This window comes from Argopecten irradians, chromosome 2 (genome assembly GCF_041381155.1).
Source record: "Argopecten irradians isolate NY chromosome 2, Ai_NY, whole genome shotgun sequence".
Classification (NCBI taxonomy): domain Eukaryota; kingdom Metazoa; phylum Mollusca; class Bivalvia; order Pectinida; family Pectinidae; genus Argopecten; species Argopecten irradians.
Genome location: NC_091135.1, coordinates 14,135,858 through 14,162,234, shown reverse-complemented (window position 1 = coordinate 14,162,234; position 26,377 = coordinate 14,135,858). Strand labels below are relative to the sequence as shown.

Sequence of the window (26,377 nt, the reverse complement as noted above, 5' to 3'; positions counted from 1 at the left end):
TATGACCGAGATCTGTTCAGTAAGTATTGCTGATAAAGAGATATTTACTCTACTGAAACCCGTTTTTTTGTTTTCTTGTACCTAATTTGTTGTCTCTGTACATTTTTTGAGTAAAAGATTTTGATTCAGTAAACCAAAAACTACCTTTCGAAGTTAGAAATGTCAAAATTGTGACAATATCAGAAGATCATACTCAAACCAACACCAAAACCATAGATTCTCAAGACAGGTCAAAGGTCATAATATTGGTATAAAATGTGTTGGTATGGGTTGTACATGGTATTAAATTACGATCTATCACTTAGCTGGCGGAGCATTTCATACTGGAGACCTTGGTTCGATTCCTGGTCATATGGCACTATAATTGACAGAAATGTGTATTTTTCCCGATTCTTCCATCTGCATGTGTGTTGGCAAGGTCATTTTCCATTCATTATTTCAACCTTGGGATAATTGATCTCATTATCTGTAATATTGGCACTGTGAAATTGTGTTGTTTATTTGAGAAACATAATTATGACCTAGATTCAAACATCCCATATTTTAATCTTTTTTCTAATATTTGCATGATCTTCCAAGCAAGTACAAATCAAAGAAAACAACAACAAAACGGGATCAATTTGTATTCCTTTTAATTGATTCTTGTCAATTTTTAAAATCTCCTAATAACCTCTTGTTTATATGAACCCTTGCATAATGGTTTTCTATACATACGTCTAGGACCTCATCAGACATACACAAATCATCTCGCATACCCCAGTCATTTAATTCTCGTTTATACCATCAAAACATATAAATCCGCCGCACACATTTCAAAACACAATGATGCATTTTAACAACTTGAAAACATAAACACATTAAAACTAATTAATAATTAAGATATCCTGTCAATCGTTTGAGCTAATTGCAAATTTTTTTGCATTGTATATATATCATAATTATTTTGTTGGTGTATTCAAAAATCTCTTTCATGCTTTACAAATTTGCAAAGGGGAGACAACTCTCTGCAAAGGCAATATATCAGTACAACATCTTATTTGAAACACTTGTCGATATTGTTTCTGAAAAGAATATACATGTAGTGAAAAAATTATCTTGCACAAGAAAAACATAAAGAAATGCAACCCATGCATATTTTCAACTTAAACTGAATGAAAAAATTCCAGAAAATTATAATGAGAAACATTGAGCTTGTCAATATTTAGAATCACACTAAAAATAGATACTGAACATTCTCTTAAAGAAATAAAAAATCATAACCAAATTTCGATATCACAAATTTTCAATTCATTGAGTTATGTTTCAGAAATAACATATGTACAATCTTCCAAAACATTCATTCTAACTTCATTTGTATAACAGTTATGTACAAACATCAATGAGCCAAGCCAGGCCAGGGAAAACAAGGGCAGATAATTCTATATTTATGTTCCTCTAATAGAAGACAAATTTAAATAAATCCTCGCTTTCCACCATCTACTTACGTTTATGCTTCATAATCAGAAAAAGTAAACATCACAATTTTTTTCAATGGTAAGCAGATTTATTGAAAAATAAAAATAACGAAATGTGAAAGGATTTTGAAATTATAATAATTGTACAATAAATGGGGAAATATGGACATTTAAAATTGAGTAATCTATTAAAAATCTTGATTTGTCGTATGAAAATAATGGTACATATCTATGTAATCATGAGGATTTCACCCTGATATGGATGTGATTAAAATGCATCATTTCACTATATAAATTTGCTTTCTAAAAGAAAAAAGTTGAAAAAAAAACAAACAAAAAGACAATTTACTACATAACCTTTATATGGCTCCTATACATAACATGACCTTGACCTATAACCTTGCAAACCCTGGTCTGACTTGGTAAGACACATGTATACCACATTTTCAAAACACATAAACAATCAACATTTGCACGTTTGTGGTGGTATCTTTGGTAGCAATCTCCGAATCCCTTATAAAATCTACATGTATGCTCTAATTTCAAGGGAAGAAATTGTTCGTAATTACACCACATTTTCACCACGGCAACCAATCCAAATAACAATTGTATTGTTAAGTTAATTGTCAATTAAATATCTCAACAAGTTACACCATCTGTTGTTAGCTTCATCCACCGTATCTGACAATAATTTTTGCATGCTCAAGACCGTATTCGACCCAATAAGCGCCCATGTCCCTGTCTCCTCCTTTTTGAGGCCTCAATTTCAATTACCTAGGTGTAAATAAAGACCAAAACTACACAAAACTGTACAGGTTTGCAATCATTTCGTCTTATTAAGCACCTTTTCATTTTTTTTAAACATCCTGGGCGCTTATTGGGTCAAATACGGTATTCAGAATAAGTACACTGAAGAGGCAAAATATCTAATGCCCAAAACAATGAAGCAGCTAATTAGAAGTTAATTGGCCTATGAAAAATAAATTTTAACATTTAAATGTCACTTCTTTCAAAAATGACAATCAGAAGACTATATTCTTAATCAAATTTGAAAATATGTAACCTCTTCTTAAATTACATGGTAAATGGAAAACATCAGTTTACCAGTTATCACAGTATGTGAAAATCCCATTTATCCCATTCACCTCTCAAGACATTTTGAACTCTTCCAAATGAAAGGCTGGAACAGTTCATTATAAAAGTTTAGGTGAATAATATTTTTTATTTTCATATTTTTTTTCTTCTTCTCCAAATTAGCCTCAAACAGTAAAGATTATCAATTCACATTATTTCTTTGAAACATTTGAAATGAATACAGTATTTCAATGTTGAAAATAATTTAGTGATTCCATTATAATATTAAATTCAATTTCAAAGTTAGAATTAAATCGTAAAGCACTTCATCCATATTTTGGAATTACATATATGTAATACAATATTTACTGTAATTTACCTATTGTAAGAATGTTTTTTGAACCAAAGTTGTTTAAATATCAATGGTTTTGCTAGGGTTTTTGTTGATTTTTTGTGTTTTTTTTGGTTTTTTTGAAAGGCTTTTGGTAAAATGGAATGAGAAAGACTATAAACATGAACAATGTACAAACAGAATCAACGAGATCACTGAAAATCAATGTAACACAGACTACAAGGGATCCCCTCCGAAGAACCATTTGTTTGTTACAGAAAGACTGAATAGGTCGAATTTATCTTTTTATAGGCATCCATAGCTCAATATGGTCCATTATAGCCCCAAATATATCAATTTACAACTAATAATTATACAAATCATTAGCTTTAACATATTCACCCCCTGGAGACACATTTGGGCTCTTCTGTTTCAACAGCTGGAACAGTTCATTATGAAATTTCAGGGGTAAATGAACATCCAAATGCTGGAGCATTCAATAAGACTGAAATGGGCTAAAATTTTCAGCAATCTTTAACAGACCCTATAGGTCTAGGTTTGAGCACTTTTAAATGAAAGTTTCTTACACTTACGAAGGGCTCCATTAAATGTTTTCAAAGAAAATGATCCTAGGTTATTGTCATAATTAATGAAAAAAAGTAAAAAAAAAAAAAAAAAAAAAATGAATGAACTAATTATATCATTCCAGTTTAGAATGAAATTGGTTTGATAAGACTCTAATGTAGAATTAAGATATACAAGGAAAAATTGCTTTCTATAGCTTTTTGATATTTTCTTTATATAAAATTAGCTTTTTCTTTTATATATACATGTATATATATATATATATAAATATTTCAAATTATTTCTTGTTCTATTTGTGACAATAATGATATAATCAATTGAAATCATTTCTTCACCATTTCGCTATGATGGAATAAGAACAATAATTAAGTATTTGTTGTTTGTTTGAATGAAAATTAAGATACATATATAGTAAATTATATTGATTTTTTTAATGAGCTACAATTAACAATCTTTACACTAATCATGAATCACAATCAAATGATATTTATTTAAACATATCAATATCAGTGTGGATACTTATGGTGAAATTTCTCCAACAGAAATGGAAAATGCTCGTGTTTTCAACAAACAGAAATTTTGTCAGGATAAAGACAAATGGCAGCAAATACCAAATATGTGGTAGGAAAAACCAAATAATGAAACATGTACTGAAGCATATAATCAACATAGACTGATAAAATGAATCTTATGGTTTGCTAAGCATACTAGTTTTCAAATTATGATGTGAATTACTTCCCTTCCACTGACACACCTCTTCAGCAGCACATTAGTTACCTCCCTTGTTACAAATATTTGATATTGAGACATACAAGAACTGGTGCTATTTGTGACATTTCCACCCAGGATGGACATGTATTCTTTCCTATCAATAACAGGAATCATCTATCTTTCCATTTGCAAGATAATCTGGATGACAAACACATACTGAGCTTAGTAGATGCCTGATATTAACTGATGAAGAACACTATAAATACTGTCAGCTAGATTTCTCTGCATCACAGCTGTTTATCTCATCTGTATTTAGTGTCTGATGAAAAGAAATGGCTTTTCATAAAATGATTTTGCAGCCCTTATGAATATTCATTTTCAGAAAAATAAGTAATAAATAAATACATCTTTAAATATGTTTTTCACTATTTTTCATATTAATCATCAATGTTGTGGTCAATTAAACACATATAAAAAGAATTAAATGTCGTCACAATCAACTGTCAATGGTTTACTCTAAGTCGAATACTGCTCTGAAGCTCATCCCTCGAGTCTGAACGCCGCATCCGGATAAAGGGCCGACTGTCATCCCATATATGGTTGGACCAATCAGTATAACCCTTTCTGATTGGCTCCGATATCTGAAGCTCCGCCCAGATTTCTCACTGATTGACAGCTTCATGCCCTAAGGGCTATACAGTTGTACCTCCTCTAGTTGAACTAGCCAATCAACGTTATCTTATCCATAGCCCACCTTCAGAAGGATTCAGGATCTTTTAGATGATGGTTCAAAACCTAGGTAAAAAAAGATGCATGAATCATCAAATATAATGATGTTGAATGTAGTTACTATGATTCAAATTGAATGCAACATATTCTTGGTAAATGTTATAGTATGGAGTTATGTATCATGCAGTTAACATTAAAGGAGATATTTGATCTAATGAAAATCAATGAATGATGGAAGTGTAAAGTCAAGGTGGTCTGGAAGTCGATTGCTTATATTTATAGATCGAAGATCAGGTAAAAGTATTACTAGTGCTATAGCATGATACTTAATTTACAAAGCTTGCCTTTGAAACTTGAAACATTGATCTAATATAAATGCCCTGCCTTCATGTATCAAAGCATAGGAGGCAACGCAACCTAAGACAAACATATAGTTAATATAGTATATCTCTCATACCTACAGGTGTACTACTGGCTAGTCTCGGGCAATACACTCATGTCTCCTGAGGCTGAGCCTCGTGACGTCACAGCGTCAACAAAATTACATTTTTCTTAGCACAATTTTTACATTTTTTAATTAAAAAAACTCAGCTAGTTTTACTTTAAAAGATACAAACAGATATAAAGGATAGGGATATTCTTCCTTCGAAATCAGAAAATGTAAAACTCTAGGCAAGCTTTGGGTTTTATGACATTTTGTGACCTCAGGTAGAATATCTCTATTCTTCATATCCACATATAAACGAGTCTTATAACCTAGCTCCCCCCTCCCATTCCCAGTACTTACCTGCTGGTGCGAGAACTAAGAATGTGAGTATGTCAGACAGAGACACGATCCCAACTACATGGCGGTCAGTATCAGTGATAACCAGGCGATGTATCTGAAAGGTCAAGTTCATACATCATTCAGATCCTTACTGAGAAGGTTCTGATACAGTGTATCCTACACAGTAGATGGGATTAACTTTGAAGCTTTAAGTAATATCTCTAATATTATTGTAACATAACTGGTTAAAGTCCTTTCGCTGTAGATTTGGCCCAATTAGTAGGGCATTTATATCAAAATTTCATTTTGAATAAAGTCTATTACGGTTATGGAAAGCATGTTTTCTTTTTCTTTTTATTTCGTCTATTTCTTTTATTTTCTATGCAGCTTTAATTAATAACCATGACAAGTGTGGCATCTTACCTCTGCTCTAACGATCTTTTCCAGAACGGAATCTAAGGAATCAGTCTCCTGACATGTCACAACACCCTCAAACCACATCTCCTACAAACAGATATTACAAATAAATCTCCTTCAAATATCTCAATAAGTCCATCTTATGTATTGATTTTTATTATCCAGCCAAAGATTTCAGAAATAATTCCTTTCTTTACAATACAACTCAATTTTAAGAAAGGCAAAATTTATTTCCCACCAAATTGACAAAAAACATGAGACAATAATGTCTCTTTTAACAACTTACCCAAGAAAATTTTCTCCCTTACATGATGCTCTCTACAAAGATTATCTTCTCTGATATAATTAATATGCTATACACAGATTGACAATGGCCTCGCCTGATACATTGCTCAAAAGAGATAGATTACCTCCCCTGATATGATGTTAGAAAGACACAGATTACCTCCCCTGATATGATGTTATAGAGACACAGATTACCTCCCCTGACATGTTATAAAGAGACAGATTACCTCCCCTTGACATGTATTACCTGTTCTCTGTGCTGTAAGGCCTGTTCCACTGTAATATCTAGGTTGTTGTATGTCTTCTCAGCTGCCAGATTCTATCAAAACAAGCAATATTATCAATAATTACAAAAAATCCCTACAAAGAGCCCTGTATTCAAACAAAGAACATTGCTATATTGTAATTCTTATCTGATTTATAATTTTAATCTTAATTCAAAATTGTGTAAATGTTTTCCAATATATTGAATAACAGGCATAGCTCTGGCATAGCAAGCCTAGTTATAAAGCTCTGTAAAATTTGTGTAAAAGGCCAATTACGTCTTCTCATTTTGCAAGAATTACTTTATAACTAGGAGCAGTATCTAAGCATGTTACTTACAATGACATCAAACTTGGCGTATATATTGACGACACGTCCATCAGCGTCCAGGACAGGCAGTGCTGATATTCTGTGTTCCACAAACATGTTCAGGGCTTTGAACAGTGGTGTATCCCTGTTCGCCTGGTACGAAGTAAAAATATTTTTTCATGAAAGTGAGAAAATTCCATCTTACTTGGTACTTTGATAGTAGTGTTCTATTAGGATATACATAAGCCTGAATTCAAACTCTTAATGCAAAGTGATAACGCCTGGCATCATCCATTTGGACTTGATTTAATGATGTTTATGACCAAGAAAAGAAAACAGAAATGATCGAAGAAATTAGAAGAAAATGAAACCAGTCTTACATAATTACTATGATCCTGTATAACTTACAGTGACAACATTGTCATACGTTCCTATATTTAGTTCCTTCAATGTCTTCTGCATATAGCTTGGTTTTGGTAGTTCATTGATCTGTAACAAGCACAATAAGATCATGCAAATACAAGATTTAAATAGCAATTCATTGATACTAATAAATCATTTGACAGGAATTTTTAGATTGAAACATAAATACATGCCAATCCTGTTCCACTGAAGATAAGAACACTAAAAATCATATGGTTCTTTAGATTAAAGATGACAATATAGATACTACAAAGATACATACATAATTTGAGTGTATTTCGGCTTTGAGCTACAATATGACTGTGTTAATCACAGGCAGATGTTTTGCTTGTCTTTGATGCCAGTCAGTATAACTTACATATAAATATAGAAAACGGAGGATCCTTTTGTGTGTGAGGATGTAGATGGCGTTGCCGGTCGGTCTGTCGATAACCGGTAATCTGTGTACATGTTTGTGAATAAGGGTCTTGATGGCATCAAACAAACTAGCATCTGGATCAATATACACAAATGGTTTCTGTTTGTCCTTCAGTTCCTCTGCAAGGGTAAAAAATCAAATTAAATTTGTAACACAAGGAAAAGTAACCTTACAATTTATCTTATTGAATCAAATTAATCATAATAAACCATCATCAACCTAAGTTGTAGAAACAGAATTTGTTAAATGATTGGCCTTGACCTTTGACCACCAGAATAGAATAATGAGCAGAAGTTGATATAATTAACTATTTAGCCATCAAGACTATATAACTCTATATGAGATGACATACATAATTGTTCATTTTTGTTTTAATCATATACGTTCTGTACCAATCTGGCAAAAGGTCCAGTTTGTATGAAGCCCACACACATTGATAGTCCATCCTAATTATACTTATTGATATTTAATTGTTCTGGAGTTATTGTATGTAAAAGCTCCTGGGTATATACCTCTCCACGTCTGTATCTTGTGTTCTTCTAGCTCATCCATTCGTGCCTGAAATAAAACACATTTTGATTATCTAAAGAACCATTTTCATAATTAATGGAAATCATACAGTATGTTAAATGATCTTTAAAACATAATTAGCATTATTCATCAGCATCATAACATTTTATGACGTTTATTACTCTATACCACTGCCTGCTGCCAGCTTAACACATAATATCATTTACTTGCATAGTCAATTAAAAGACATAAAAGAATGAATTAATAATAATGATGAAAACAAATTATGACATCAAAAATTATAATTTGAACAATGACACAAAGAAACAAGAGGCCCAAGGGCCTTAACGGTCATCTGACTACCTTGGCAATAATCATATAGGAAATTAATTAGATATAGTGTCATGGTTGCCATCTTCAATTGGGGATCAACCAGAGATGTAACAACACTTTGTCGGGACCATGTCAGGATCATTTCATGCAAGTTTCAGCCAAATTGTGCTGATAGAACTTGAGAAGAAGTTCAAAATGTGTTTTCAAGATGGCGGCTGTGGTGGCCATCTTGGATTGCGGATTGACCCGAAAAATAATAACACTTTGTCGGGACCATGTCAGGATCATTTCATGCAAGTTTCAGCCAAATCACACCAGTAGAACTTGAGAAGAAGTTCAAAATTTGTTTTCAAGATGGTGGCTTTGATGGCCATCTTGGATTTGGAATCGACCCGAAAAATAGCAAAACTTTGTAGTGACCATGTCAGGATCATTTCATGCAAGTTTCAGCCAAATTGCACCGGCAGAACTAAGAAGTTCAAAATGCATTTTCAAGATGGCGGCTGTGGTGGCCATCTTGGATTTGGGATTGACCCTAAAAATAACAACACTTTGTCGGGACCATGTCAGGATCATTTCATGCAAGTTTCAGCCATATTGCACCAGTAGAACTTGGGAAGAAGTTCAAAATGTGTTTTCAAGAAGGCCGCTGTGGTGGCCATCTTGGATTTTGGATCGACCCGAAAAATAACAACACTTTGTCAGGACCATGTCAGGATCATTTCATGCAAATTTCTAGCCAAATTGCACCGAAAGAACTTGAGAAGAAGTTCAAAATGTGTTTTCAAGATGGCCGCTGTGGTGGCCATCTTGGATTTCGGATCGACCCGAAAAATAACAATACATGGTCAGGACCATGTCAGGATCATTTCATGTAAGTTTAGCTAAATCGCACTGGTATAACTTGAGAAGAAGTTCAAAATGTGAAAAGTTAACGCACGGCGCACGACGACGAACGAAACATGACGACTATAGGTCATCCTGATCAGATGACCTAAAAATAAATCAAGAATTGAACACAAACTTTGAGACTTTGACCATTGACGTTTTCATTCCTGTTATTTGTGTATTCACTTGAACACAAAGACCCACCTCTGGAGACTTGTAGTACTTCTGTAGGATATTTATAAAGTCTGTAATTGTCAGCATACCTGGAATGAAATCAATTAAGTTTCTTTAAATATATAACACAGGTAATAACACAGGTATGAAGAAATTACTTAAGTTTCTTTAAATATCAAATAAATATTCTTTATAATTCACATGTTATAAACATATAATAACTTTCAATATGCGTTTCTACTAATTAAGTCCCATAATCAATAACATTCAGTGAAATAAATATTAATATTTTCATTTGAGTGTAGACTGGTTAAATTCCTTTTGTATATTCTCTAAGAATAGTGAAAAAATCAATATCTGTGATGTTTATCCTTATATGATATTGAAAGAAATCTATAATCTACAGGGAAATATTTCGCACCCATAACTCTTAATAACGAAAACCTTCGACTGTTAGGAGAGATAATTAGAAGCCAAAAGCAGACTTTTTTGTATTTGCATGATTTTATATGGAATATTTAGAATTATGAAACTTAAGTTGAACAGATCTTTAGTTTATCAGGGAAATGTAACGCCAAGTGTTTTATATCAAGTGTTTGTTTACAAAGATGTGCAGCCCACAAAATTACGTAATACAGAGATGTTGATATCCCTATTTTAGGCAAAAGACTACAAAAATCTCAACATCTCTATGGAGATAAAAACATTTGAGACTGAGCTAATGCTATCTATAAACCGCATCATAGGGAAAATAATGCGACAAATCATGATATACATCTACAGTGAGAGATAGACAAATCAGAAAAAAAAATCAAATCATTTAAACTTGAGTTAACAGCTAAAACAGATAGCATTCATGGCAACTTAGAGCATGGATCATTTGGGTGTTTCAGAACATGAGGTAAAAATACAAACTAATACGGTGTTCAAACCGTAATAACTCTGAAGTTGACTACCTGTGGCCATGGTATATTATGTTAAAATTTTGAATTACTTGTCCAAGTAAATATGGAAAAGTTCACATTTTAATTCAGCAATTTGTAATCATTGAATAATCAGGACTTGTTCTTATAACACTATTGGTGACATGATCGTTTATTTCCTTGAAATTGTTAAGAATCTAGAAGAGCAAGCCTGAATGAGTTGTAGCTTTAAAGTACTCACCAACATAATCCTGTTTCACATTATCCCAGAGTGGGGCTGCCCGCACACCATTGTACACTAACGCAAAAAAGGCCTTTTTGACCTGAAATGATACAATATGTTATATCAAATTAAAAACTTTGATAATTACAACAAAATGTATCTGAGGGTAAAAAACATAGATTTGGATTCTGGAATATTCTCAGTTTTTCATTTTAAAGATTAAAGGCCCACTACCTTTCCGGAGCAAAATATAAAGGTTTATTAAAAACATTAATAACATCAGAAAATACATATCAATGACCTAAGATGAGGTTACAACACCAAACATATGCAAGATTTCCTGCGTAATATATGACAACAGCTGAGAGTCATTTCGCTGTTTTGCCGTCTGGCGCAGTGATAGTCAACTACCAGGCGGTATTTAGGACGACGGCAGGAAACATAAGATGACCCGCGTTATGAAAATTAATATTTTAAATCAAATTGTTCAGAAGTTGATGATACGTGTAGTATTAACGGTAAGTTAATAACTTTTGCGACTATACAAAATTATCGATCTCGTTTTACATTCCCATTTCAAAAATTAAAAGCCGTTTCGGAAAGGTAGTGGGCCTTAACTGTTTAACAATAAAGGGCCACAACTCTCACAATTCATTATAATCAGGCAGAAAAAAATAGTTTAAGCTCATTATAGATGCAATAAAATTGAATATAACGGCTTGTTAGATAAAAACACAAAGATAAGCATGTCATGGAATCCCATATCATAAATACATGTTCTTTATTTCAGCGTGTCAATCCTAATTAATCTCATAACGAGTAGAGAAAGCCTTGGTTGTGTTTACCGTCAGAATTATGTCTACAGACGTCAGACCGTAGAAGTAACTGACAACGCCTATCAGTTCTCTACAGATCACAAACTTTTCCCCAAATCTATCGCTGACAAGGTGTACAGAAATAATTTTTGTTTTCATGTTTTTGAGGTTTCTGTAACTTGTCAGTTATGTATACAAAAACAACATGTCTGCATCATTTTTGTAAATTTTGTAACTGAAGGACTAGAATGTTCTGTGGGTATTTGGTTTGTTGTTTCATGCTTACTTATCAACTAACGTAAATTAAGATTGTGTACTGGTAAGTTTTTAGTGGTGGGAGAGACTAAAACCAGAGTACACAGAGGTAAACCTGTAAACTTTGTTTCGTTTAACAGATCACTTCAAATTCCATGGTAGTGGAGTGTTAAAATGGAGTGGTCTGGAGGACTAGTGGCAGAATAAGTCTATTGACTTAAACCACATGGTAGGTATAGTGGTTAATATCTCACTGAAGCATACCTGCCAAAACAATGATCAACATATCATACTGCCAACGGGCCAACCAGTCGTTCCACTTCTTAGCAGGAGAGGAAACTACCCCTTCCATAAACTTTGTGTCTCGGCCAGGGGACAGAACTGATAGCTACAGCCTACCTCGTAGGGGCGAGCACTCAACTCAAGGTCAAGATCCTAAATTTAATCACATTTTACAATCATGATATAAATATTTGCAAAATGTATAATTCTAATGCCCTAGGGCTAGAATTAGAATGGCAGACACCTTGACCTCTCAACCAACATGACACATAGTATTGACAGTTGAAATTCACAAAGATAATTTTATGCATCACCCTTCATTTCTGATAAACAACCACACAATACGGGGCACAAATATACCTCCTCATGTTCATCCCAATACATTGATGATATTCACTTATGCTCTGTCTGGCAGATAGACAAATATTGTGCAACACTTCACCCGTAATGCTGTGATGACGATGCACACAGAAGCCAACTGGTACGTTGTCCTACTAATGTCATCAGTCCCAGGGGCGTTACGATGATGATTGGGTGGTTTTAATTAGCAAGTCAAGCTCCAGGTCTGGTCCATTGACAGTGCCAGAAATTGTCACAGATATAATAAGTATAGTAATTAGTCTTGAACCACACATCATGTAATACACTAGTAATTATCCTACAGTAATCACTACACCAATCGCAATACAAGCATACTTAAATTACAAAAGAGTGATTACTGTACCATACATTACATAACCAAATACAGTTAATGAGAACCTTATAATATTAGCTGTAATATTTATTTTAGTTTGATTTATTTAATATGTCCTATTAACAGCCAAGGTCATTTCAGGACATAACAGGTTTAGATGTGGGGGTGGGGTGGGATACCAGAGTTAAACCCATATAAAAACCACCAACCAACGGGCAGCACCTGCCAACTGCTCAACATAGGATTCAAACTCACGACCTAGAGGTGGAGGGCTTGTGGTAATACGTCAGGACTTCTTAACCACTTGGCCACCAGGTCCTCAATATATGGCCTTTGCTTTTTATGAGACTCGGCAACTGTTGACTAGTATGGAAACAGTATGTTTCCTTGTTCTTTTTGTTTTGTTGGTGTTTTTTGTTTTATTAACAGCCAGGGTCATTTAGAAATGTGCCAGCTATGTTTCTGAAAGGTGCCAGCTTGGTTAGTTAAAGCCAGAGTACCTGTAGAAAAATCACCTGCCTTATAGTCAGTACCTAGCAATGGTCCCATGAGTGATTCAACCTAAAATCCAGAGGTGGATCGCTAGTAGTACAGGTTAATACGTTGGTATACCTGACAATCAATCTCAATATTTTCGCTAACTTTCCAGACTAGTGAACAGCTGGTTCATCCTTTGATGATATGTTGAATTGAGCCAGTTTATGTGTTCCTTTGAACTCACTAATGATGATCTATAGTCCTGATATTATAACTGGTGTGATGTTAACAGCCTCAAACAACTTCCAACATGTAAGTGCTGAAAACTGGAGTCTTTACAAAACTTTCAACACACAATTTTCTCATCTTTCAAGTGACACCTTTTGCCAATTCCCCTGGCATCAAGCCCACAACCTGTTTTTATTTTTTGAGAAATCTGGTAAATAACGTAGGCCTACAAGTACACACTGTTTATACGTACAGCTCTACTGTCTATTTCCTTGACCTAGCTGCCTCAATGGAAATAACATATTTTTTCTTTCTACATTTCCAGAAGTGGCCCTTTGCCCAAAACTCTTTTCAAGCACAACTACTTAATGTATTTCATCATATACAAAAGTTTTCTTCCTGACCGGAAGGGGTATGTTATATCAAGGGGAGGTAATCCTTATACATAGGGTCTATAGTTTGAATGTTGGTGTGAAGGAGTGTTTGATAATATTTCTTTTTATCATACAACTATAGGTTTGAAGCATGTGTTTCTTAGTTTTGATCCTTAATTATTGGAATCAGACAACATTAAGATGGTAATTGCTGCTAATTTTATTTTAGTCTTTATTAGTCAAAACATGAATTGGCCCTTGGATTTTCTCCAGCTAGTCCATGTGGAGTTTTGGCCCTTGGTTTTACCCAAAGTCCATGTGGAGTTTTGGCCCTTGGTTTTACTCAAAGTTTTAGTCAAACTTAACATAAACCTCATGTTTTCAGTACACATACAGACTGCTTCTAACACATTTTCAGTGGTTGTTGTAATAAAAGACTGGAATTCTTGGAACAAAGTACATCTGTATTTAAGTAGACTTCAGGGTGTCATGATTTGTCAATGTAAATTCCAATTTCTTTTTATTTTTACATTGAAGAAATCAATAAGTTTAAACTAAGATAGAAATAAGTTTAGCAACTTCACCCGAGGTTTTGTGCTTAAGGATTGGCCAGCAGCTGATGCTGCATGGCAGGCATACAATTGAGAACAATTGTCAGTAGGGTTGACGATTTGTTCCTGTTACTGACAGTGAACCCTTTTTAGTGAGATTGCATTCTTGGGTGAGAAGTGTTTCAAGGTCTTTCCCATTATGATTCTATTTAATCTAATTCTGAATGCTTGAAGTTGAACAGATACATGTCACAAATGAACTCTGGGTTACCACTATACTCTCCAGGAATGTCTGTTAGCTACCTACACCATAACTTTCACCCACATAACAATCAACAGGTCAAGTCAGATAAGATCTGGCTCAGAAAAATGTTTAACCTTGTCCACTATTAGAATATGTTTTCCAAGAGTTTATCAATAAATCTCAACATGTGCAATACATTCAGGCAAGTATCTTCATGTTCACTACAATGCTTGGCCTCGAGGTGTTTACTCTGGAAGGTTCAAAGAGTTCACAAGATAAAGATGTTTCAAAAGTGTTCTTACAGAAGCCAGCTGAGCCTTTTGTGTAACCTTCAGAATGTTACTGTTACTATATACTTTCTATACACAATACTGAGCTTATAACATGAACAAGTCTTTATCTAGAATCTTGAAATCCGTTTGTAAGTCAATTAGGTAGAAAACGATGCACTCTTACAGACCAGAGTGAACTTTACTGTGGTTTATCTATCTATCTATCTTTATGCTTTGTTGGTTGCACTGGAATCGTTCTATGATTCAACATCATATGTTTGTTTGGCTTTATAATATAAAGTTATAAACAGAAAACCATTGTTTGGAAGATTACATTACTCAAACACAATACTTTCTATTATATTTATAGGCAAGCATCTTTAATATTAGGATATCTAAAGTAGAGATAGCAGTACAGTTCACTTCTGTTTAAGAGTTCAGTTTGGAAAGTCTTCTTTCTCCTCATCACATCTTAATATGTTATGCAATATTAGATATGGCAGGTGGACTCGTGGTATATTTCAGACACCTTAACCACTCAGCCAGCACAACTTGAAATAGAAGTGCCAGATTGTCAATCACTTGGTCATCTTAAGCAGAAGTTTGGAGAGGTAGTGGGACTCAATAACCACAGCCTACAGGTCAAGAACTGATGTGGTAGAATGTAAGAGTTCAATAATCACTCAGCCACCCCAATACAGATATGGGAAATTTATTGGGTAAATATCAGACACTTTAACCAATTAGTCACCCAAAACTTGAGATGGAGGGTTAGTGGTAAAATGTCAGACACGTTAACTACTTGTCCACCACAAACCTGAGATAGACAGCTAATGGTAGAATGCCAGACATCTTAACCACTTAGCCAACCCAGACCTGAGATAGAAGGCCAATGGTAGAATATGTCAGACACCTTAACAACTCAGCTCCCCTGATCCAGAAGTGAAAAACTAGTGGTAAGACGTCCGACACCTTAACCACCTAGCCATTCTACCAGAGGTGAAAAACTAGTGGTAGAACGTCAGACACCTTCAGAACCACCTAGCCATTCAAACTAGTGGAAGAACATCACATACCTTAACTACATGGCAACAAGCACCCCTAGTATAGGTTTGTTATGTAGTTTATACTCAATACTAGATTTAATGAAATACAGACCTACCATTGTTAGAAACACAAACCACAATCATTTCTATAAATCTCATCAGTCAACAATGAATAAAACCAAATGGTATTTTAGAAACATATGTGCTTGTTGTTCATACAGACTGAACATATTGTGTTTCTAAAGTGTCAAGTTTTTCCCCATTTAGATCACACAAAACAGGCTTTGTTGTTTATTTCTGATTTCTGATGACAAGGTCCCTCAGTAAAATGATGAATGGAGTTTTAAAGTACCTCATAAACCTATTTATGACAATATTTAAAAAGAACCACAGCTCCATGTTAAAAATCTTGAACAGAATTATACAATCCTCTATATAGATATCCATTTCTCTTTTTTATCATTGAAAGATATTTCTGATGGGGAATTGATTTCATCTTTAACTGAAACAAAACTTCCTTACAATCTGATATCAGCTCCAGGTCTTGGTTTTGAACTGAAATTCAAATTGTAGTAGCTGGTTGCTACTCCATGATCCCCACACCAAGATTAACATGTGACCTATCTAGGTTCATGATTCAAGTCCAAACATGGACAGCCATAGCCTCTTTTAAGATATACAAACATTAACATACAAACTTTTTTTCTCCCAACTTCATTTCGTGATTTTGTAACTAAGGTTGTTTCCATAGATATTTGATTAACTTGCGATCTAGATGTCTGGAGTGCCAGTTAACCTCTATTTCAAACAGTTTCATGGTAATATTTGTGATTTCTAACACTTGCGAAATCTGCGAAATTGAATCGCACAGGAAAATAAGTTGATTTACAGTTAATAAACCATTTATAACACTTTGGATTCCAATATTTACTCACATTTAAGAGTGTATCGAAGATGACGAGCTTGGCACTGGTTGGTATAAGGTCATAACACTTGTGTGCTCTCATGAATTTTACAAATACCTGGTCCTCATTCTCATCTGGAAAGACAAAAACAAAATATGATTAAAGTTAAAATTCTTTACAAGATGGAAGAATTAATGCTATGCAAAATTTACATAAACTGGTTGAACTTTGACCTTGCCATGATCACTTACTGGTCAATTGTCTTATAGCCTATTGATGACCCTATTAATTTCCAAATCAGTTTTCAACCTAAATCATGCACTGTATTCCACTCAATAACACCCATCGCAGTTAAAAAATTGAAAAATGAAGAAGCGCTTATTAGGACCAAATTTGGGATAATCATTCGCAAAATTATTGCTAATTTCTGCACAGAATATTAAAGCCATTAAGTCAATGTAGTAAAAATGAGGCTTCACAAAGAATGGAGTGCTGCTTATAGGGTTGGGGGCTTATTGGGTGGATAATATTCCTGAGTCTTGGAGTGTAGAATATCACAAAACATTTCAGAGAGAGCCAATTAAGCCCCTATATACATGTAATTGTTGTCTCCTTTTGTGTACGATTATAGATAAACTCACTGGGGACCAATCAATCATTTACAAATATTGATAATTTCTTGTCTAAGAAAAAATTGACAGACGTACCACCTGCATCATGATGGAAGTCCTGAGAAGAATCATGATATGTTAATTTCGATTTGCCAAAATGGCAGCTGAAGAAAGGGCAAAGGTGCTTGGGGCATTAAATCTTTCATTCATTTTTTCAAAACTAGACACATTAAACTATTAACGCATAGAGTGTTCACGAAGTCATAAAACATACGACACTTAAATATCAATTAATGTCAGACTTTTTAAATTGTGATTTCCAAATCGTGTTTATGAAGTAGGTCACTAGAATCTAGACAGCTAGCAGAGTATTATAATTATTTTATTGAGAGGTTAAGCACAATGGAATCTGAAATCTGCAGACAAAGAAAGCAGTTAGAATGAGTTTAACTAATGACTCTAAAATACTTCTATCATATGTCATGATTTTGAACTTTAATTTTTTTTTCTTTTTTTTTTTCTATTGAATAAATATTTTGATTAACCACTAACTTACGCATGGCCTTTTAATAATTTTCTAAATATAAATTTTGAATATGAAGTAGGAAATACCTTGTCCTCTTCCCCATTAGTGTCTAGGGGGTTTATCCAAGGGACATTTGTCCGTACCTGTGAAACACACAGTGCCTTACTCAATCACCTCTAAAATTTCACAATGGACTGTTTTTGTCCTTGATTTGAAAGAGTCTAAATGTGTCTTCAGGGATGAATGATAGCATGGACCTAACACTAATATAATTGTATAGTGCAATCTCACTGTAATACACTTGTATAACAATTATCAAATGTCCAAATCAACAGACAGATTTACAGCCACGCCCATTTCAGTGTATGTATGCATTTAATGTCAGAGCAAGTATAAGATGCAAAAATTTAAAAACTATTATATTTATTTATATTTTCAGTACTTGTAATATTGAATTTCATAACTTTGTCCCAATATTTTCATGAAGGGTGGTTTCAAAGTTGATAAATAAATATAATTAACATCAACAGCACTGAAATGATCAAAATTACTTGTCAATCGAAATATCTATATAAAGAAAAGTCCCGTGGAAATAATCAGTAAGACTAGACCATATAAAACACACGACCAACAATAACACAGACGAATGTAGAGCTTCTGAACAGAGGTCACGACCCCAGTGACAAGTGCCTGGCAATGAAGACATCTAATTATAGTGACAATTTATTTTCAGCTCTCCCTCAAACACGATTCTGGCGTGTGTTCACATTGTAAGGCAGAAAAAAATAATGTATGTCTCCAGACATAAAAATGGCTTAAAAGTAAGATTTCACTAATTAATCAAAATATAATGTCATCACTTCAAAAATGTCACAGTAATTAATTTACTTTTTAAACATCAAAAAAAGGTTTTGGTTAAATGGGAACATCGGGAAATACTGAACTCTTTTCAGAAAAACACAAAATGTTTTTTATCAAACAACATGTTGAATAATAAAGATTCTTATACTTTCTGATTAATATGACAAGTCACAAAACACATCACAATGAACAAGGCAATGCTGAGCTGTGTAATCTAGTCATATCAAGGCCTACATTTTGTGTGGGTTTTTTTTGTTGTTTTTTTGTTTGGTTAGTTTGATGCTGTTTTAACATCCTAGTAACAGCCAGGGTCATCAAACTTATTATAAACAATGTGTTAAAGGGAGATAATCATGAACTAGGCATAAAGGAACTTAGCCTTACATACATATGAAGTCTTCTCCCAGTAGTGAAGCTAATGATATGACTAGTTGTCTCAATATTTTTCTATAATTGTCATCCAATTATAACAATGCCTGAGTTTCCTGATTACATCATTGTAACTGATGGTCTTCCTTAAGTAGCTAATGAGGTTGAAGTCCCTGTACAACTGTCCGAGTTATACATAAATACCTGAACGTGTCATATTCTACCTTATCTACAGAGTAAGCTGTTTGTACATTATGTAAGCATTAAGTGAGACCTGATCATTATCTATTCAATCTCATAGGACATGTGATCACTGTCACGTTTAGGCTAACTGCAGAGTCAGCAATTGCAGAAAATTCAAATACCTTTAGGGACAAGAGAAGTTGAGAAAAAAAATCTCTGCCAGTTTCTATAAAGTTCTATAAAAGCCTTCAGCCTAGAGAGTTAGATATTTGCTGACTCCTTGTAGTTATAATTGATTGATTGTGAGGGTACATATACCCCCAAAACACACATGCACTTCACGGAGAAGTAGGTCCTTAAATAACCCCAAACTGTTGATAGGATATTGATATAAACACAAATTTCATTAGTCATCAATATTGACTGGCAGTGACGCTGTATCAACTTTAGTTTTCAAAGTTTAAAGTTATCATTATAATGGACTTATTGAATTAAAACAGTCAGAGCAATCAAGGAACCCAATGTGTCTAAACTATAGAGAATATGTGTGTGTTTGAGGAGACTTTTCTGTATTCATGTGTGTCTTCTTTTGATAGTGGAATTCTCCCTTTCTGTAATGACAATGCTTTTAAACAGCTGAGATTTCATTATCTTCTTCTAAGTATATAAACGGGAGAAAAGTAATAGGTCTCTCAAGTAGATAGGGACACCTCTATCATCATGACAAATTTCCGGCTGATCGGTATTCACCGAGCCTTTTGCTGATCAGCCAAAATCTTTCAATGAGCTAGATACATCCCTATTTACATGACAGATCAATGTAATATTTTATAAATCTTGCCTAAACAAATGTTTCCTTATCTCCAGCTCCACTAAATCACCTGGTCAACCTGTGCCAGTCTAACTTGGTTGTTGAGTGCGTAACACCTGCAATATTACCATATCCTAACGAGAACCATCCAGTTATTCAAACTGTTTAAACTCCGTCTAGTTTGGTGTAATGGCTTGCTCTCCTTGTAAATGTCCTGTTTTTAAATTCATTCTCAACAGATTCAAGTCCTTTACATAAGAGTATGTATGTATCCTTTATACAAATTTTAAAAACTACTTGACTATATCTTTTTCACCAGAAAACCTTACACAGCCCAGAGGATGGTAAAGTAAATACTTTGTCAATGTCTTTTTTGCACTTTTAGAGGGAACAGTGTCAAGTAAACTTGTAGGATTTCTGAGCAAAGAATGTATGCATTAACTGTTTGGTGCACACAGGTGTCCGGAGAGGAAAATCCAGCTATGTAGTTACTCCTAATTCACATCCTCAATTAACACTAATTAAACCACAGTGGCTAATTTCCAGGAAATCCTTGGTGAACCAGGGCAGACCTGACTAAAATCCTTTGGACAAGACTTAATAAGCTTAGCATATCTGTCCAACTAGAGAAGCCTGATATTTGAATTCTATGGCAAACTATAAATAAACCTGCCTTAGTGACCATCTTTTAAACCACTTGCATTTTATATTAAGACCATTTTAAGATACCTAATGGTCATTTAAAACACAATTTGACCTGTATATATATAAAGACCATCTGGCTATAGGGACCCATTTTCCCATGTCCAATTGCAATGGGTAGCCTTTATAGACAGGTTTGAGCAAAAACATTTTTCAATGCTACATTCATTACCAATTCAGAGGCTTCCATGCTAATTTAACACTGTCACCTTGGACATTAGCCATATAACTCAAAATTCAGATGAGAAATGGATCAGTCTTTACCGAAACTGATATGACAGACCTGTATGTTATGTCAGTGGTATAACCATCATCATCCTCGGTACACAAAGGGTTACTATCACTGATGTTATATCCACCCCTGGACAATCTATAGTAAAACTTGAGGCAACAGAAGATCCAGAATTTGATCTTTTGGTGTACATCAAAAGAATCGTTTAATGGTACACTGCTGTTTATGACTGTGTTGCTTACATAGTCAACTTGTAGCTATAAGAAGTGTTGAAGTAGGGCGTTGATCTCTCTGTTAATCTTCAAATGAAGTCTCTGCAGGCCTGTGATTGGTTCAGAGTTTTTCTACTGAACTGCCTCCAGTTTTTAACTATGAGATGGTCCAGAGTTAGATATTACGACAGTGATAGTAACCCTTGGAGCATCAAGGATATATCCATTATATAACACTGAGTTTCTGTCTCAATGATTCAAAGGACAATGATTCAGCAAACATCACCAATTAACTCTGTCATTTACCCCTGAAATTCTAAAATGGACCCTTCCAGGCTTTTAACTAGAAGGATCTAAATATGTCTTCAGGGGTGATCAATGAAGTTACATGTATTTTTTTCCCTTGTTGGACTTTTCCAAAGAATGTTGATAAATTTACAAATAAATGAAGGGATGTTTGATTCAACATTATTTAAGGACAGCCTCTAATGTGTTTCGTATGTGTATGTCTGTATGTTATGGGAGGCTGCGGTATATTGGTGTTTTGTATGTGAATGTCTGTATGTTTTGGGAGGCTGCACTATATTTGTGTTGTGTATCCTTGACTATAGAAAGGAAAATTTAAAAGCATTCAGCTGACATTGGAAACAGATTTATAAATAAAAGTGTAGTGTTTTTTTCCTAATTGTAAGCCAGTCAATAAGATTATTAAAACTATTATCTTGTTTAAAGTTTTGCAGACTAGGAAGAATGACCTTGGGTCAGTGTATATTGTGGTATACTGGTCTAACCCTGTAGCCACCTGTAGCACTAATGTGATCATCTCACCAGCCAGATATCGGTACAGCCAGTAAATAATCTCATCAGACACCTCCAGAAATAAATATTGATCAGAAATGTATATATATCTGGTGTGCTGGCCTGCAGGAATGATGCAAGTGATACTGTCTACCATCAATCTAAATCTCGTTTGTGACACCCAGTAAGTAAGTTTGCAATTAATGGAGAGAAAACTGGGCTGACCTTTTCCGCTAATGACTATTAATGTGTAGGGGTAATGTCTTTAAATCTATGAACTGACAGAAAAGCCTTCGCCAATGGTGATTGACTCAATAAAAGTAATGATAAGGAAGAACTATTCTAGAAACAACTCATTAACCCGCTACAGAAGATAGGAAACATATCTAACTTTTTTTCATAGAAGTTTTTTATACTTAGAACACAAAGATAATAGGGAACATACAGTTATTGTTGAAAAGCTGTCTTTAAACCTGCTTAGAATACTTAATGCATAGAGATGATGGACTAGGAAATATAGGACTCATTTGACAAAGAATTGAGAAATTATTCAGGATTATTAAGATAATGACTCCTAGATTATGGCAATAATTGGTTTTTATACCTGGCCAATAACAGGTGCTAGTTTGTGGCAATGATGGTTGCTAGATTGTGGCAATGATGGTTGCTAGTTTGTGGCAATGATGGTTGCTATTTTGTGGCAATGATGGTTGCTAGTTTGTGGCAATGATGGTTGCTAGTTTGTGGCAATGATGGTTGCTAGATTGTGGCAATGATGGTTGCTAGTTTGTGGCAATGATGGTTGCTAGTTTGTGGCAATGATGGTTGCTAGTTTGTGGCAATGATGGTTGCTAGTTTGTGGCAATGATGGTTGCTAGATTGTGGCAATGATGGTTGCTAGATTGTGGCAATGATGGTTGCTAGTTTGTGGCAATGATGGTTGCTAGTTGTGGCAATGATGGTTGCTATTTGTGGCAATGATGGTTGCTATTTTGTGGCAATGATGGTTGCTAGTTTGTGGCAATGATGGTTGCTAGTTTGTGGCAATGATGGTTGCTAGTTGTGGCAATGATGGTTGCTAGTTGTGGCAATGATGTTGCTAGTTGTGCAATGATGGTTGCTAGATTGTGGCAATGATGGTTGCTAGATTGTGGCAATGATGGTTGCTAGTTTGTGGCAATGATGGTTGCTAGTTGTGGCAATGATGGTTGCTAGATTGTGGCAATGATGGTTGCTAAGATTGTGGCAAATGATGGTTGAGATTGTGGCAATGATGGTTGCTAGATTGTGGCAATGATGGTTGCTAGATTGTGGCAATGATGGTTGCTAGATTGTGGCAATGATGGTTGCTAGTTTGTGGCAATGATGGTTGCTAGTTTGTGGCAATGATGGTTGCTAGTTTGTGGCAATGATGGTTGCTAGTTTGTGGCAATGATGGTTGCTAGTTTGTGGCAATGATGGTTGCTAGTTTGTGGCAATGATGGTTGCTAGATTGTGGCAATGATGGTTGCAAGATTGTGACAATGATGGTTGCTAGATTGTGGCAATGATGGTTGCTAGTTTGTGGCAATGATGGTTGCTAGTTTGTGGCAATGATGGTTGCAAGATTGTGACAATGATGGTTGTAATATTGTGACAATGATGATCACCAGATTGTGACAATGATGGACACTAGATTGTGACAATGATGGACACTAGATTGTGACAATGATGATTACCAGATTGTGACAATGATGATTACCATATTATGACAATGATGATTACCAGATTGTGACAATGATGATTACCATATTATGACAATGATGGTCACTAGATTGTGACAATGATGGTCACTAGATTGTGACAATGATGGTTGCTAGATTGTGACAATGATGATTACCAGATTGTGACAATGATGGTCACTAGATTGTGACAATGATGGTCACTAGATTGTGACAATGATGATTACCAGATTGTGACAATGTTGGTTGCTAGATTGTGACAATGATGGTCAATGATGATTACCATATTATGACAATGATGATTACCATATTGTGACAATGATGGTCACTAGATTGTGACAATGATGATTACCATATTATGACAATGATGGTTGCTAGATTGTGACAATGATGATTACCAGAGTATGGATTCTAAAACTTGAGTTACTAGGATATTATAATTCTATTTCACTAACAGGTTTTCGCATTTACTCAACAATTTTGAAATTCAACTTGACACAAACTTCTCTCTAAATGAATAATGGAATGGTGTAAGGGGCTTAATAGTACTGAGTCTTGTTGTCTCGGATGTAACTGTTTACTGCCAGTTGTCAATGTATATTATATAAAATAGCTTTCTTACCTAAGTCTTCTATCTCCATTTTTTCTTACCTAAGTCTTCTATCTCCATTTTTTCTGTTGAGTCCAATAACTGAAAAAATATAAATATGAATCTTTCAAAATGCAAACTTTTTAATAAATATTCTAAAGATATATTTTGCAGCCAGTACAACAAAGCTTTCCATTGTACGTAGCTTCTTTTTATGATACGTAAGTTGAATTCATTTACACATTAAATCCGGAATTTTCTTATTTAAAGGCTTTTACTGATGTCATTGACCTCTGAATCCCTTTATGTATATGTAGATCACTTTATAGCTGAGCTGTCTTTTACATTCTTATATGATGTTAAGGCAGATAACATTTCTAGTGTTTTTGATATCAAAACTGACATGTCAAGAAAATCTTGACAATGCCCTTGACCTTTTAAACTCCCCAAGATAATTTGTAGAGTTTGTTTATGGTAAAACTGAATCCCCTCCAGCACCAGTAGTAATTTCAAGGTCATCAATAACAAAATAGTAAGAGAATATTGATTACGTTCTAGATAGGTTAATATAAAATAAAAGATGTAGTGATGTGTATCAATAAACAAAATGTAGAGCACTGTAATTAACTTGTTCATCCCTGAAATTTTATAATGGACTGGTCAAGTCTTTGATTTAGAAGAGTCTAAATGTGTCTTCAGGGGTGAATCAAGGCAGCTAGCTCTTAACTCAACGAGGCAAAAGACTGCAATTATATGAACAGTTAATGAATGTATCCATCAAACTTAACCACAATTACCCCTACCACTATTTATAGAGCTTTGTACTTAACATACAGTAACGTGACATGCAGTTCACTACTACCAGAACACTTTGTAATGTAAATGTCTTCATTTCCACATATCATTCATGCTCCAAGCTATCACATTATGTCGCCAAATTTAACATTTTGATGTTTATCTAGCACATTTAATTTGAATTTTACAATAACAATCTTACTTATATATCCCTCAAGTGAAAACAAACCTACTATCTTACTGGTCTCGTTTGTAAGTAAAATAAATACACACTTTTTTCGCGTTTTAAGATAAAAGGTTAACAAAGCCTTCAGGTAACAAACGAATAGATAATAGAGATATGATTGTGGCATTCACAACAAAACATTTCCACATACATTGAATGTATAAGTGGGAAACCACATCTCAATCTGTTTCTGTGTAAAGAGTTGAATGACCAGTTATGTAATTCAAATTCAATAGCCAGTTTTTTAAACATTATTACTGCATATATTGCCTCATTTATAAAAGCTTAACATACACATTCTTATTCCAAATAATATGAAACTGAAAAGCAAGTTTTTCATTCCAAGTTCAGAAAACCAATTTCAGACAACTAATTTCTAATTCCCAATATTAGTTGACTGTGTTGCTTTTTCTAATGCCTATAGGTTGAATATGCAAGTTCCTCATGGTTACAAGTTGAATAGCCTGTTTCTCATAAGTACAAGTTGAATAGGCAGGTTCCCATTGCTACATAGTTAAGTAGGCAATTTCCCATACCTAGAAGTTGAATAGTCTATTTCTCATTGCTACAAGTTGAATCGCCGGTTTCTCATAGTTACAAATTGAATGGTCTGCTTCTATAGCTGCAAAAAGTTGAATAGCCTGTTTCTTATTGCTGCAAGTTGAATGTCCTGTTTCTCATTGCTACAAGTTGAATAGCCTGTTTCTCATAGCTATACACAAGTTGAATAGCCTGTTTCTCATACCTAAAAGTTGAATAGGCAATTTCCTATAAATACAAG

At 34.3% G+C, this 26,377-nt stretch overlaps 1 protein-coding gene across 6 annotated transcripts in view; it reads right to left on the bottom strand.

Annotated features, from left to right (window-relative positions):
- Window positions 1-615: 615 nt before the first annotated feature.
- Window positions 616-26,377, bottom strand: part of LOC138314546 (5'-AMP-activated protein kinase subunit gamma-1-like) — a 274,001-nt gene continuing 248,239 nt past the window's right edge. For all 6 annotated transcript variants that reach the window (XM_069254932.1, XM_069254928.1, XM_069254929.1 and 3 more), the window contains 12 exons: window positions 24,638-24,677; window positions 16,991-17,094; window positions 10,836-10,917; window positions 9,702-9,760; window positions 8,279-8,324; window positions 7,707-7,885; window positions 7,334-7,414; window positions 6,956-7,078; window positions 6,600-6,671; window positions 6,074-6,154; window positions 5,672-5,765; window positions 616-4,950 (listed from right to left, as the gene is read on the bottom strand). In XM_069254932.1, the coding sequence (XP_069111033.1) occupies window positions 4,922-4,950; window positions 5,672-5,765; window positions 6,074-6,154; window positions 6,600-6,671; window positions 6,956-7,078; window positions 7,334-7,414; window positions 7,707-7,885; window positions 8,279-8,324; window positions 9,702-9,760; window positions 10,836-10,917; window positions 16,991-17,094; window positions 24,638-24,677 (990 nt within the window). In that variant the 3' untranslated portion in view covers window positions 616-4,921. The remainder of the gene's footprint in view (window positions 4,951-5,671; window positions 5,766-6,073; window positions 6,155-6,599; window positions 6,672-6,955; window positions 7,079-7,333; window positions 7,415-7,706; window positions 7,886-8,278; window positions 8,325-9,701; window positions 9,761-10,835; window positions 10,918-16,990; window positions 17,095-24,637; window positions 24,678-26,377) is intronic.